Raw genomic sequence first — 15,533 nt, 5'->3', positions numbered from 1 at the left:
TTTTGAGTCCATATTCTACTTACCAGCCTGTTGATTTGGGGTCCGTTATTTAATATCTATCTCTGCGGCTTAGCTTCAAGTTCTGCAAAGTGGAGATAATAACATTTAAGTCACAGATGTCTGAAAATGAAAGGAACCAATGTAGATGAAAGCCCTCTGTAAATCATACAGCGAAGTTAAAGGAAAGGAGGGGAGGGAAATGAGAGGTAACTCGCGGACTGTTTGGTGTTGCTTGCTTGTTTTGCTTTTACTCTTTTGTCGGGCCAGGCTTGAATAGGCAGTCAGACGTTATGAGTGATGAACTTGGAAAATACTGTTCTGCTGAAAAGACTCGGGAAAGAAGCAGAGGTCGCGATCCTGGGGTTTCCACGTGTCTGGCAACCTTCGCCATCGCTAAGATCAGTCGCGGGGTGGAAATGGGGTGGGTACATGGGTACGAACAAGGTCCCCTCCTTCACTCACCCTGCGCACAGTCATCTCGCACTTGATGGGTCCGTCGGGGACAGGGGCCCAAATCCCGGCTCAACAGAGACGTCCCTTCCCCGCCCCCACCAGCAGATCCTCTGCACTCTGAAATTGGTCCCCACCCCTTCCACGCCCCCGCCCCACCTCTTGCCCCCCTTTCCAACCCCCTCTTCTTTGCCCTGGGTGGTTTCTTCCTAGGAGTACAGATAAATAGTCCTGTCAAAAGGCGCTGCGCGCCGTGGTGCGCGCCGAGCCTGGGCCCGGGCGCCGACTTCTCGGCCACGCTCTCCCGGGTCAGCGGCGGGGCTCGTTCTCTGGGCTCCGCGCTTCCCGACCCCGGCCTCTGGTCCCCACCGGAGTTCAGCCTGGCCCCCGCCTCCGCGAGGGAGCGGAAGGCGGAGGCCGCGAGACTGGCCTGGGGGCGGAAGGCGGGGGCGTGGGGGACACGGCGATGTCCACCGGCTCGGGGAGCGACCCCGAGGAGATGGAGCTGCGGGAGCTGCAGCGCGGGTACCCGGTCCCCGTCTCCAAGAGGCCGCCCCTCCGCGGCGCCGAGCGCAGCTACATCTCGCCCAGTGACAACTCGTCCGCGGAGGAGGAAGACCCCGACGGCGAGGAGGAGCGCTGTGCGCTGGGCGCGGCCGGCGGCGCCGGAGGCTGCAAGAGGAAGCGGCCCGGGGTGGCGGGGGGCGGCGGTGGCAAGAAGCCCCTCCCGCCCAAGGGCTCGGCGGCCGAGTGCAAGCAGTCGCAGAGGAACGCGGCCAACGCCCGCGAGCGCGCCCGGATGCGCGTGCTGAGCAAAGCCTTCTCCAGGCTCAAGACCAGCCTGCCCTGGGTGCCCCCCGACACCAAGCTTTCCAAGCTGGACACGCTCCGGCTGGCTTCCAGTTACATCGCGCACCTGCGGCAGCTGCTGCAGGAGGACCGCTACGAGAACGGCTACGTGCACCCGGTGAACCTGGTAGGGGCGCGGCGCGCGAGGCCCGGGGCGGGCGGCCGAGAGATGCCCGGCGCGCTCCCGGGCGCCGGGCAGAGTCTGGCCCCTGCGGAAAACCGAGGGTAGGGGCGTTCCGGTATGGGTGGTGAGGAGGCCAGTTTAGTTTCTCCCGGATCACCAGAGGGGCCAGCCATTTTCCTGGAGGAGAACCATCCACCCTTCTGTGTTTGCATCATTCTTATCATTGAACGTGGTGCTTTGCCCAGTGACAGCTATTGTCTAATATCCTGCTTCCGGGCTAAATCTAAGTTCCATCTGAGTCCGCTGTCCCGTTGTAGATTGATTGGCAAATCTCCCTTCCTAGCTTTTTCCAGCTAAGCGTCTGACAGGTTTGAATCAACAAGCCTTACTTTCTGAAAGGAAGGAGGGAAGGCCGATCTCTTTTCGAAAGCCTTTGGGTTTTTCAATTCTTGAAGAACAGCAGAGGTTTCCCCAAACGGGATTTGTCTGGAAAGTCCCTCTCCGACCTGCCAATTCTCCAGGCTTGAGAAAGATCATATCCCAGTTCCTACTTGGAGCGAATGGCTGATGTGTGTGTGTGTGTGTGTGTGTGTGTGTGTGTGTGTGTTGGGGGGAAGGGAACTAAGCGACAAAATTCCAAATTCATGCAAATTTCGCGGGATCATCGTGAGGGCAGCATGGACGGACACCTCCCGTCTCACATGATCAAAATACAGTAAAGTTAAAATCTTAGTTTAGAGAGAAGACACGCAAATTCCCAGAATACTGATAAAATCTGAGCTACTCAAAGCCAGGGATATTCCAGGATTCCGTTTGGAGAGCGGTTTCGGTTTGAAACGGTCGTTTCTCCTCCAGTATCTGATGCTCTTTTTGAATTTACAGACATGGCCATTTGTGGTCTCGGGACGACCCGACTCTGACACCAAAGAAGTTTCCGCAGCCAACAGATTATGTGGAACCACCGCTTAGATCGAACTCGAACTCACTTGAATGGATTATTGGTTAAGCGAGTGTGTTGGGGGGTCAGGGAGAGAAGGGAGAGAGCGTGAGAACCCCCGAGAATGGGAGGACAGTTCCATTGGATTCTCCTAGATTCCCACCCCGGGACTGTGAACTCGACAGGTGGCGGGCGTGGGGTGCAGCCCCAGGGTTCCGCGGCGCGGCCGTCATCGCAGGATGCGGACGGCTAGGCTGCCGCGGGTTTGGGCGACGACACTTTACACGCAGACCCAGCTCCAACCTCGGGCTTTAGCAGTGTAGACCAACGCCGGCGCTGCAGTCTGAGCCCAGCGCGCAGCCGCCTAGGCGTTCGTTTCCAGGCTGAGCCAGATCTACATGGGTGATGGCACGACTCTGCGCAGCCCAGGCCTTTCGCGGTTAGGTAATTGTTAGAACGCGCTCTCGACAATCGGCTTCGAAGACGGAGGTCTTCACGTGAGACCTACCTGGGGCGCGTCTTTAAGTTGCGAAGAGAGTGTGGCACACCTGGGCCAGGTTTGTATCCCACGGGGCAGCGCCCTCCTGGCGGGCGCACGATGCCCTCTCCGCTCGGGTAGAGGTGGAGGCGCGCTTTCTGAGAGCAACTCAGCTGGGTTTGCCAGGAGCGGCCCTGGCGGTTCGGCTTTCAGGTGCGGTCAGGCCTCTCACTCCCCCCCAAGGCGCCCATCTTTCCGAAACCAGGCTTCCGTCCCCCCCCCCTCCCCTTCTAGGCTTGAGCCTCCCATCCGGCTCTCCCCACTGAACCCGGCTCGGGTCTCCTTCGGCACCTCCCTCTGCTCCCTCCTCCCACACCTACTTGCAGCTCCCCTCCCCCACAGCTGGCCTCCCCGCTCGGGGTGGCCCCCGCCTCCAACACTGCCTCTCGGCGTCCACGTTCTTCCTCCGGCGGGGCGGGGCGCCGAGGCTGTCCCGTACCTAGTGACCCTGCTCCGGGGGAACGCGCCGCTGCGCCAGGCTGCACTACCACAGTAATTAGCAAATGTAAATAAATTTATTTTTGTATGAATAATAAAACGCGTTGTGAAAACCGAGTGCCCCTGGGGCGTCAGAATGTGGTCTTTGTGGCCCTTGACTGAGTTTGGTCTGGGAATTAATTTAAAGGTGCCCTCTTGGCTCTGGACAGGGATTAGGTCATTGTCGGCCGAGGGGGTTGATCACATTTGGATCACTGCAATTTCAAGCGTAACTCACTTTCTATGATTCATCTTCTCAAGGCAAGGGTTACTGGAAAGCAGGAACTGGAGGCTTGTTAGGCCCTAAGAATCTTTTGGGGCCTGAGCCACGTTGAAAGGTATACACTCTTCAAAGTAATATATGTGCACTTTTTTCTTTTACACACACACACATACACGACAATTTCTCCAGCCTAAAACACACTCCAGTGCTAACAATTGCAAGTAGCTCAAGAACCCCCTACAGCCCACATACCCGGCGAGGAGGATAGGTCTCAGGTCTAACTAGCAGAATAAAACCACAACACGAGGAGCCAATTTGTACTTCAGTAGAGCTTTTCTTTTTTTCAAATATTGTTTATATAGACTTTTGACGTAACTACCTGCAGTTTTCGCAGGAAGTAATAACTTGGGAAACCCATCACATGGTTTTTTAAACAGGTCTTTTTTAAAGGAGCATTCTCTTTGTAGAAACTTTAGAAAATTTAGAAAAGTGTGAAGGATAAAACTACCTAAACAACTGCCTGATTTGGGGTGTGTCCATTATTTTATGAAATTGAAAGGCAGTTTTCTTGCCCAGAGAGAGAAAATACAGCTGGAGTTTAGGAGGTGAGAGTGAGGTGAGGGAGCATAGTTTCCTGTGTTGAACTAAACCGAACCCAAACTCTGGAGAACTGCTTTCTGGCACCATTTTCTTGAGCTTTTGTTCATACCCGGTGGGGATCCAGTCTTCAGTGGCAGAAGTCAGCAGGGGATTTCAGCAGGGCTCTCTGGTTAAAGGAGAACTTGGGAGTAACTAGTGACAGTAAACCTCATCACGGTGGTTAAAGGCACTTAGGCCTTTTGTAAGCACTGGAAGCCAGGCTTCTTGGGGGTGGGGTGTCTGCTCGAAGCCAGCTCTGAGTCAAGGTCTTTTCCAAAGCTTCCAGGAAATAAGGTCCTCTTCGAGGAAAGGAGGCATTGTTGTATCTTATTAAGGTGAACCTGAAGGTTTGCAGAACCAAGCTTGGAATCCAAGCTCTGCCACCCCCCCAGACTAGTGACCCTGTGCAACCCCACTCAGCCTCAGTTTCCCTGTCTACAAAATGGGGTAATAACAGTGGCCACCTTGGAAGATTGCCGTCAGGAATAAATGTGATGATATTTAAGCAACCCTTCTAAGGCAGTGAGCAATGCCCGTAAAGGCTGACTGATAACTAAAGGAAAAGGGAGGGGAGGCTTCGGCAAATGGGGACACTTTAAACAGGTGGGACATTTCAGGAATCCAGTCTTTAAGACTAGGTCCTGTTTTGAAATGCCTGGATTAAAACAGTGAGAGATAAGTGCCCCACCAAAGCAGAAACAGAAACAGAAAGAAAAGAAAAAAAAAAGACTATATTTCTGGTGAATACAGATAAGAAAAAGCATTTGAATAAACAAGGAAATATTAGGGCACATTTTCATAAATAAAAAATATTTTGTTACTATAATTATATTCTTTCAGGACACTTCAGGGGCAAACCCACAGATTTTCTGCCCCTACTCTGCTCCCACCCCAAATAAGGGGGTGCTTTCACTGACTCACATACCCAGAATGTTGTTCTCTGCAAACTCATTTTTTATTGCACTTGATAATCTGATAATTTATAGAGAAGAAAAAAAACTTTCTCGAGAATTTTTTGCTCCATGGTTTCTGTAAAAAGTCCAATGTCAAGAATTATGTTATTAAAAAAAGAAGAAAGGGGCCAGTTTCTAGTAAGTCCCAATGAATCAGTTCAAATTGCTCAAGCTTCTGGGCACGGGTTGCTGTTGGGAGAGGCCTGAAGCACCTTGAACCAGTCCTTTCTTGATCTACTGTGACTATTGTGACTATCGTGAGCTCTAAGTGGTAGAAAGGCATCCCAAAACCGTCCTTATTTTTTCCCTTCATCATTTTCCTTTAGGGATTTGGGTTGGAGAAATAGGAGTTGGGGGCTGGGGTAATCAGCGAATTAAAAAAAGAGAGAGAAGTAAGTTTGTCCTTAGGGTTATTTCAATTTGATTATACTGCTGTGAGAGAAAAGTTGAAGGAAAAAAAAAGTTTAAGAAATGTAAAAAGTACTGAATAAACAAATCAAATGAGTAAATTGAAAAATACTCTTCGGGGGCTTTTTGAGGGACCAAAGCATTATTATTAGTGAGACTGACTCAATCAAAGAGAACAAAAATCCCCTTTCACAGGCTCTTCCTAAGATGAATATTTTAAAAGAAATGCTTTCGGCACTGTAATTTTGAAACATTTAGGCGTTTCTCTTGGTTGTGGATGTAAAATTGATTTGGGGCATAGTCTTTTGCACTGAGCTTCAAGTTACAACTTTATTTTAATAGTCTGATGGCTCCTTCAGCAGACAGTGACAATGACCATCACTTTACAAAGGAGTTTTTTTTTTTTTTTTACAGGCACAGCTTTTCCCCTGGTAATAAAAGCTTCGTAAGTCAAAAATAAATAAGAAAGACATCCCCCTCCTCTATAAAAAGAACTAAATGGAACACATCCTATTTTAATAGATAATAGGTAGGTAGTTTGGCTGATACTTTTGAAATAAGTTAAAATGATAACCAAGAAATTCATTTTAGTAATGTCTGGAAGGGCAAAAAACAGGTAAGTTCATAATTGACTTCTCACTGCCCAGCATCTAACTTCTGGAAGAATTTACTAGGAGGTGAGGATTGGTCGCCTTTGTAAGTGGTCACCTGGCCACTCTCTTTTCCCTGGGCACTTCTGTTTATCCACCTGAGGACTGTCAGTGTGCTTGCATCTTTGCACTCACCATTCATCTCCTTTTCTATGGTGTTTTGCCCTTAGTATTCTCTTTTCTTCTCTCTCCCACAACAGTGAAAGACGATCCAGAAAATTCCTTGGAATCCATGACTCTAAGAAGGTCTAGGAAGTAGCCAGAACCTGAAATCTACATGTAATGGTGTAAACATAATTAGCACTAAAGTACTAGTGCCTTGAATTTTCTCAGCCCTTGTGGCTCTGCTATCACCAATATGGGTTACGGATCAACTTTGGGGTCCTTCATTGCTTGTGGTAAAGAAGCTTGTGGAACAGTTAAGAGTAGGGGCTTTCAGTTTGGTGAAAATATGGTACTTGTATTGACTATTACTCTCATCAGTAGAAACGGGGAGGAGTGGGGAGCAAAGAGGAAGAGGTTTTATCTTTTCTTTGTTTGTTAAAAATTTTATATATTATTTTTGGGATTTTTAAAACTCATATTTCTTAAAAGATTGCACTCTGCTGTGTCAGATGTAGCTGGTTTCAGTCTAGTCCCACCACTTCACAGCTCTGCATCCTCACGCACTTTCCCTTTTCCCTGTGAGACGAGAATAATACATCCTACATCACAGACAGTATTGAAAATGGATTAAATGAGATAATTCTATTAAGCACCTGGGCAATGTTCCATAAATGCTAATTTTTAAAAAATATATGAAGTCTTGATTTCTTTCCTTTCCTCTAACAGTAGTTCAGATGTCCTTAATTCTCCTGTAAATTTCTCCCATCATTCCCCATTGCCACTTTTATCACCTTGCTCTTTTATGCCACCTCTAATTTTCCTGCATTGACCTTTCTTTTTGTTGCCACTAAGTAGAAACTTTCATTTGGTTTTCTCTTAAAAAAATAAAGATCATAATGCTCAATATCAAAAATTATCCATGGGACAAAAAAACCAAATTCATTTAGGAGCGTAAGATAGACCAATGGTTTTTGATGTAACAACACAAAAAGTTCATTGATACGATTTCAGATTTCACATTGCAGCCAACCTTTCAGAAACTATACTTGTGGAGTCTTGGTGTAGTATCAAAAAATATCCACAATTACCTGAAGTAGTCATTAAAATACTTCTTCTCTTTACAACTACATATCTGTGAGAGGCTGGATTTTCTTCACATATGTCGATCGAAATAACGTATCACAACAGATTGATGTAGAAAACAGAAATGAAAATCCAGCTACATTCTACAAAGTCAGATATTAAAGAGATGTGCATAAATATAAAACTTTGCCACTTTTCCTATTAAAATGTTTTGGAAAACATAGTTATTTTTATTGAAAACATGTTATTTGCTTTCATATGTAATTAGTTCATTATGAATTAGCAAATGTTTTCTCTCAGTTTTGACTTCTAATCCAGTAAATATCAACAGATAGAAGCCACATAAACAAAAGCTTTTCAGGGTCTTTAAGATCTTTTAAAAGTGTAAAAAAAAAATCAGAGGCAAAAAAAAGTTTGAGAACCACGGGCCTAGATCATTCCTAAGGCCCTTTTCATTGGTAAGATTCATGTTTTCTTGATTTTGTGGCCATCTCAGTAGGTCAGGAGCCTGTAGATCAAGTCTAGATTGGATATAGGAGCAAACACTTGATTAGAAAGATTCTCTAGAGAGGTTGGGATGACAGCTTAGATGGGAAGGGCTTTCTCCATGCAATGCCCCTGAAGTCTAGCAGGAAAATCAGCAGGATCAACGTGTGCACTGGTTCCATAAAGGCTGCTCTCAGAAGAATCTCTGTATGGCTTCCTTCTCTTTCTGCCTCATACCCATCTCTCCTGTCTCCTACAGGCTCTTAATTTTGAAACTTTGTAGCTTCAGGGCTGGACCTGATTTTCAGATGAAAGGGAAAGTGATGCCCAAAGTTCAGGACTGCAAAATCCCATTTCTTTTGTCTGTATATTAATATTCTCCGAGGGTTTTATTAGAATCATAGCCATTATATCATACTAATGAAGAAATTTATTTAAGGAAACATAGGAATCATTTTCACTATTCCTCAATAAAGAGTTTTTTATCTGTAGGCTTGCCAAGTAAGGAAAAATATGTTTATTCATGATAATATTGTTTAACTTATACTGGGCACATTACTAAAGTAACTAAATGCCTTGACATGCATAATTTGAGTAGAAAAGAAATAAAAACAAACAACAACAAAACCCCGGAGAATCCTCAAATGCCTTGGAAGCAATCATCTTCAAATGCAAAGAAAGGATCCCATAAAATAAAAAGCTCAGTGACATGAGTCTAAGAGACTTGGATGATCCTTAAAGAAACTGTTCCAAGAGCCAGGCAGTGGGAGTATCATCTGTGCAAAAGCAACAGCAGAAACTCCTCAGGCTAAATCCAATTAAGGAGCATCAAAATTGCATAGGGCAGTGCTTGAAGGGGTGGAAACCAAGGCCTCAGGAGCCTGAGGGGACAAGATGGGTAAACTGAATGTACACAGAGAAAGGGAGGGAGCTTTAAGGGGTGGAAAGACCATAGTTCTAACGCTATCTCAGACCTCTGCCTTGCTGGATATAGGCTATATGCTATGTTCTAAACAGAACATCTTAGGTATTTCTCACCAGACCCTATTCTGCTGGCTGTTCACATGCACAGAGCTCTCTGGCAATCCCTAACTTTTATGGGCTTTGATTACAGGTTTTCCCTCAAATAGTGTTGATGGAATAGGCCAAGCTATCCACCTTCTCTGCCTTGGTCCTCCTCTGACTAACACCATTTCTTTGGAGACTTGGGCTGGGATGGGTTTGAGTCTACTAGATGATGGCGTATCTAATCACCAAAGATGGTCCCTGATGAACCAGGTGCCCCATTGCCCACGCCCTTGTGTAGAGCTGGCCCAGTGACCTGCTGTAACCAATAGAAGGTGGTGGAAGTGACTCTCTGACAGTTCCAGGCCTGAGCCTTAAGGACCAGCCATTTCTGCTTGTACTTATTTGAGATCCTTGAGCTTCCACGTGAGAATTCCAACCACATTTCTGATGGGACCACATGGAGAGGCCACACAAGAGAGACAGAAACCCTGAGTCTACACCCGAGAATGGCGGACCCAGCTGACAGCAAGATCAGTGAGGTGGATGATCCCAGCGGGGCCAACTGTGGAGCATCTTATGGAAAATGAAGGGGCCATGGAGGACAGATGGCAGAGGTGAGCCATCTCTAGTGGGCCCTGTCCTAATTCCTGATCCACAGAACTGTGGGAGATAAAAATAGTAGAGTTGCTTTAAGCTACTAAATTGGGGGTGGTTTATGACTCAGCGATAGATAACTGAAACATATTGTCAATTTCCACATTAGTCAGTTATTCAAGAAACACTTAGGATCATCAACTATGAGCCAGGACAGCGTTGGATGAATGAAATGAATGACATAGTTGCCTCACCTCAAAGAGCCGCCAAGGAACAGAGAAGTGGACGAATGGACTGATCCTTGAAGCATGGGGTGCTGTGTGCTATGAGGGGACATGGCCCTCCAGGAGGAAGGGTACAACACCCAACCTTGGATCTCCACGGAGGGCTTCCCAGAGAGCTGACAGGTGAGGCCAGGGGACAAGGCAGGGGAAGGGCTCCCCAGAAAGAACTGTAAGTCATGGAGGCCTTCCAATACTGGTCTAGTGACTGAAGTTAAGGCCTAGTATGGCGGTGAAGAGCACGGACTCTTACCAGTGACTTAAAATCACTGAATCTCAGTTTCCTCACTTGTAGAATGAAGATGTAATAGAACCTACCTGATGGGGTTGTTTGCGAAGGTTCGAAGCAACGGTGAATGTCAAACACTTAGTGCCTGGCATCGTAGGTCATCAACAAATGTTCATCTATTAAGTATCAGTTTCAGCATCACCGTCATCTCCACTTTGAGATGACCATTTGGGAAAAGTCATCTTCTTAGCACGTAGGAGAAAGTGCAAAGGGTCCCTGACCATTCGGAGCCCCTTATTTTTCCTTAAATCTGACAATTCTAAGCCTTTAACTGTGATTCTGTTTCAGCTCTCCTCTAAAGGGATTGGCCTTTTAGAATTTTGAAATCTTCAAGGTATTGGTTTGCACGACAAGCAACACATCTAGCTCGTTTGGGGATGTGAGAATAGATTGTTAAAATATATCTGTATGGTCAGGTCAGCTGGATAGAACAATGCATAGATTGATTATATGGCCATTATAACATACTGAGGTGATAAACAGCACCAACAATCTGCACAGATTCAGATGCACCCACAGGATGCACTCATGCTTTCCAACTCCCCTCTGATCTGACCCAGAACCCTTGCTCTGGAGGGAAATTTAAGACCCTGTGACCAGAACTGTCCAGGATTAGAATTCACAGACTCTGAGGTTCCCGTTGGCATTCAGCCCTCCTGATCTGAAGGACACCAGCAGATAAGAATTTGGCACCATGACAGCTATTTTCTGCAGCTGCTTTCGATGTGCACCGGCCAAGCACTGGGGAGTCTGGCTAGGGTGACGACTGGGGCCATCTGAGAAACTGACTAGTTGGGTGGCCTGGGGCAATCGCTCCCTTTTCCAACTTTGGCTTCTCATGGAAAACGAGGGGCCTGGGCTAGATGAAGCCTCCAGTCTCTGTCAGTTCTAAAATGCTCTATTTCTTACGAGTCTTCTGAATGGCGTCAGCGATGCAGTTCATTGGTACATTACAAACAGGGAGGCTGAACCCCTGAACAGAAGGACAAAGTCCACCTTAAATGTTTTAGATGAGCTCAAACCCCTCAGGTGGCTTCTGACTTGTTCTACAGAAGAACTGTGATTTTTCCACGTGACTTTATTGTCAAGTATAAACTTCACTGCAGACTCTTCATTTCCATTATAAATGCTCAGCCTTACAAAGGTACTAAAGGCTTCTTTAGTGTGGTATAAAAATCAAGTAAGTGCAGCAATTGTGGTATTTAAAGCTATTTCCTTCTGAAGGCAGATTTTCATTAGTTTTAAAAAATGATAAAACAAGGAGATTGGTCAGACCTTTGAACAAGCATTCAAAAATTATATTTGATTTACCTCAGACTAACAATTATAGTGGAAAAACACTGATCTAAATAAAAGAAACTTCAGGAAAAAAAAAAAAAAGATGGCTTTCTTTAAACTCCTAGAGGCCTAGGAAATGTTGAAATCTGGTCTATTGTTCCAAGAATCTGGTGAATTTTTTCCCTCTTTAGGTAGGATATTTTCCCATTGCTTTCCTTTAGTACTTTTCACCTTTATGATTTCTCAAAATCTTGATTGGTGCTTTAGCATTTTACACCTGTGAGGTTGTTTCACATCTAGAGATGAGATGTGATTCACCTGAGCCCAGGCTCTTGGAATGCTCCCTGGCTTGCGGCGTGCAGGATGGGCTGAAGGACATGTGAACTGGACAGACAAGGCAAGAGAAACTGAGCCCTTAGGCTGAGGGTGGCAGTGGGAACACAAGGGGTGGATTCAAGAGACGTTTTGCTGCTAGAATTGAATTGACTGTCTTGTGAACTGGATGTGGGTCGAAAGACAGGGAGAAATTAATGATGACTATGAGGTTTCTAACTTGGGCCAGACAGTGAACAGCACATCATGAGTCATCATTTATCACTAAAATTTAAAAGGGTAAGTTTAAAAGAGTACAGAATTTAGAAACTCTTCCGTTCATTTAGGAACTCTACCATCCATTTGCCTAACAAGATTTTTATCCAATTTAGTCTTGTTCTAGGGGCTCTGATTCGAAGGGGGTACTCAAACAACTAAAAGCTGAAAGAGAGACAAGGACTCCTCCGTTCAGAAACACAAATCTTGAAAACAATGAGCCTGCCCTGGTTTTGCATGAGCTTGACTTTCTCCTGTCCCTAAATTGTAAACGTCTTCAGATCAGGGATCATGGTTTTTCATTTTGTGTTTTTATGAAATCATAACCCTGGAACAAAGCAAGTGCTCAATAACTATTTAATGAATTAGTTCTAAAAGAGAATAGTTACTGCTACTCTTTGGTTTAAATTATTTTTCTGTTGTGGAATGATGGTGATTTGGGAAAGTCCATTCTTTAGAGCCACCTGAGATACATAATCATCACAGGCAACCAGGACACTGGCTTAATCACAGACAACCAGGACATGGCTTGACAAGTGACACTAGTTCCTGCCACACATGCAGTGCATCAGCTCTGCACAGAATCTGATGGTTCTTGGGATCCCTCAGACAGAAAGGAAACTCATTGCATGAGTATAACATAGGACAAAAGCTTTAAAATAGGAAGAGACACTAACATTGTCAACGTGCTAAGTCTCATGCTATGCACTTTCCAGAGAGTATCTCATTTAAATCTCTCCTTAGACCATTAGGAAGTCTCTGATAGTCTTCATTTACAGGTAGGAACACTGAGGGCCACAGAGCTTCAGTGACTTGCCGAGGGCCACACGGGGCATAGGTGATAGACTCAGAGTTTAAATTTGGTTCTCTTTAGCTCAGAATCTAAACCCTTAACCAGCCCCATCGCATTGTCTCCCCAAGGATGTCTCCCAGGTAGAAAGGAAGCTGGTGGGAAAATGGTGCCCACCAACCAGGCCACCTTAGCCTTGGGTGTGAACTTGGGACAATGGATGCGTCACAGAGTTATACCTGGTTCTGAGTGCTTAAAACAGCCTGCATGTGGGGAAAGGAGCCAGGGTCTGTCTGCTTAGCGGGCAGTGCTAACCAGAGTCATCAGGGAAAGCCACTTGTCATTTATAAAGACATCTGTTTCTTTTTGGTTATGCTTTCCTATTTATCTCCTAATGAAGGTGATTTGAAAAATGCCTGATGTCTGTGTGCTGAGCTAAAAGAGGTAGATCTATCCTCAGGTGGGATATTTAGCTCACAGAATTACATACTCTTGGAGAGCCCAGCAGTGGAGGCACCCCCCAACTCTGTCTAGATTAGCCAATCAGATTAGATATGTGTAATAGAGAATTGTGTAAGTGAGTTGAGGAACAGACAACTTTCCACCAGCAACAGGTGATTCACTATTATCCATTTTCACAAGGACAGGACGAGGGATAATATGTCTAAACTGAGACATGTGAGAATTAGGGTAGACCTAAGGAAGTTATCTGGTAGAGAGGTTTCTAACCATCTAGGATTAGGGATTAGGAATTGTGGAATTAGGTAGGACCTGTGGTATCCATTTCATAGAATCACAAAGTCACAGCATTTTAGAGCTAGAAGGTGTCTCATAGATAATCTACTTTGTGTTCGTCACAGTATGCTAAAAATAATGAAAAATAAAGACTAATCTAAATGCCTACTGTGATTACCTAACCATGGGCTCTTATACAACAGTTAAAAATTATGGTCCCCAAATTGTGTAACTACATAGGAAAGGCTTACGATATATGAGCAGATAAGAAATTATAATTTTAATAATGATAATCAAAACCAAAATATTCATTTTATAAATAAGGAAAGTGAATCTGGATCTTTGGAAATTGGATATGGCTTCTCAACTATCTGGGATTAAAGAAAGTCTCTGCTTGAAGATTCGGCTTTCATTCCCTTATCATTTAAGGTCATTTCTTATCTGTTTTTTACTGGCTGGCTTGTCCTCCTCTTCCTTCTTTCCACTCATCCTTTTCACTATACCATCCTCCCTGATATACAGAATTAATTCTACGTCTTCTATATTCTTGCAACACTTTATATATGTCTTCATTTTTTAAAAAGCTATTGAAATATATGCCCAGGACTGCAAGGGTGGTTTTAACATAAGCAAATCAATCAATGTAATATATCACATTATGGAATGAAGGGAAAAAAACCTACCTGACCATCTCAAATGACACAGAAAAAGCCATTGACAAAACTCAACACCCTTTCATGATAAAAACATTCAGAAAACTAGAAAAAGAAGTAACTTCCTCGATATCATAAAGGGCATTTATGAAGAACCCACAGGTAACATCAAACTCAATGGTGAAAGACTGAGAGCTGTACCCCTAAGATCAGGAACAAGACACAGATGCCCACTTTCACCTTTGCTATTCAATATTGCATTGGAATTTCCATGCAGAGCAATTAGATAAGAAAAATAAATAAAAGGCATCCAAATTTAAAAGGAAGAATTAAAACTGTCTCCATTCTCAGATGACACGATCCTATACACACAAAAGAATCCACAAAAAGCTACAAGAGCTAATAAATGAATTCAGCAAAGTTGCAAGGTACAAGATCTGCACACACAAGTCAGCTGTTTCAATACACTAGCAACGGTCAATCTGAAAAGAATATTAAGAAAATTCCATTTACAATAGCATCCAAAAGTATAAAACAACTAGGAATAAATTCAGCCAAGAAGGTGAAAGAATTGTACACTGAAAACCATAAAACATTGCTTAAAGAACTTGAGCAACCAAATAAATGGAAAGGCATCCTGTGTTCATGGATTGAAAGACTAAATATTGTTAGGATGTCAGTACTACACGAAGTTATCTACAAATTCAGTGCAATCTCTATAAAAATTGCAATGGCTTTTTACGCAGAAATGGAAAAGCTAATCCTCAAATTTGTATGAAATTGCAAGGAACCCCAACTAGTCAAAACAATCTCAAAAAAGAAGGAATCGGGAGGACTCACATTTCCCAATTTCAAAACTTACTACAATGCTATAGCAATCAAAACAATGTGGTACTAGCATATAGATAGACTTCAAGACCAATGGACTAGAATTGAGAATCCAGAAATAAATCCATACTCTATGGCCAATTGATTTTCAAAAGAGTGCCAAGACCATCCAATGGAGAATAATGGTCTCTTCAAAAAAATGGTATTGGGACAACGGCGTATCCACAGGCCAAAAAATGAAGCTGGACCTCTATCTCACACCAAAAATTAATTCAAAATGCATAAATGACTTATATATAACAGCTAAAACCATGAAACTATTAGAAGAAAACATAGGGGTAAATCTTCAAGATACTGGATTTGGCAGTGGATATAACACCAAAAGCAGGAGCAACAATAAAAAATAGAGACATTTGACTTCAGCAAAATTAAAAACTTCTGTGCATCAAAGAATATTACCAAGAAAGTGGAAAGATAACCTACAGAGTGAGAGAAAACATTTGCAAATTGTATTCTGATAAGGATCTAGGAACCAGAGTATATAAAGAATTCTTATAACCCAATAAC

The 15,533-nt window shown here is 44.3% G+C and overlaps 1 protein-coding gene across 1 annotated transcript; it reads left to right on the top strand.

Moving 5' to 3' along the window:
* Window positions 1–704: 704 nt before the first annotated feature.
* MSC (musculin) lies at window positions 705–15,054 on the top strand. The gene is made up of 2 exons (XM_082433403.1): window positions 705–1,426; window positions 2,306–15,054. Exons 1-2 carry the CDS (start codon window positions 917–919, stop codon window positions 2,390–2,392), a joined length of 597 nt encoding a protein of 198 aa, XP_082289529.1. The 5' UTR covers window positions 705–916; the 3' UTR covers window positions 2,393–15,054.
* The last annotated feature ends 479 nt before the right edge of the window (window positions 15,055–15,533 follow it).

Source organism: Balaenoptera physalus, assembly GCF_965194825.1.
Source record: "Balaenoptera physalus genome assembly, chromosome: 17".
In the NCBI taxonomy this organism is placed as follows: Eukaryota; Metazoa; Chordata; class Mammalia; order Artiodactyla; family Balaenopteridae; genus Balaenoptera; species Balaenoptera physalus.
This window is presented reverse-complemented; position numbering and strand designations above follow the sequence as displayed.

Coding starts and splice junctions, on each gene's coding strand:
- MSC (XM_082433403.1), top strand. CDS start 917: ATGTCCACCGGCTCGGGGAGCGACCCCGAGGAGATGGAGCTGCGGGAG. Junction 1,427..2,305: donor ACGTGCACCCGGTGAACCTG/GTAGGGGCGCGG, acceptor TTGAATTTACAG/ACATGGCCATTTGTGGTCTC.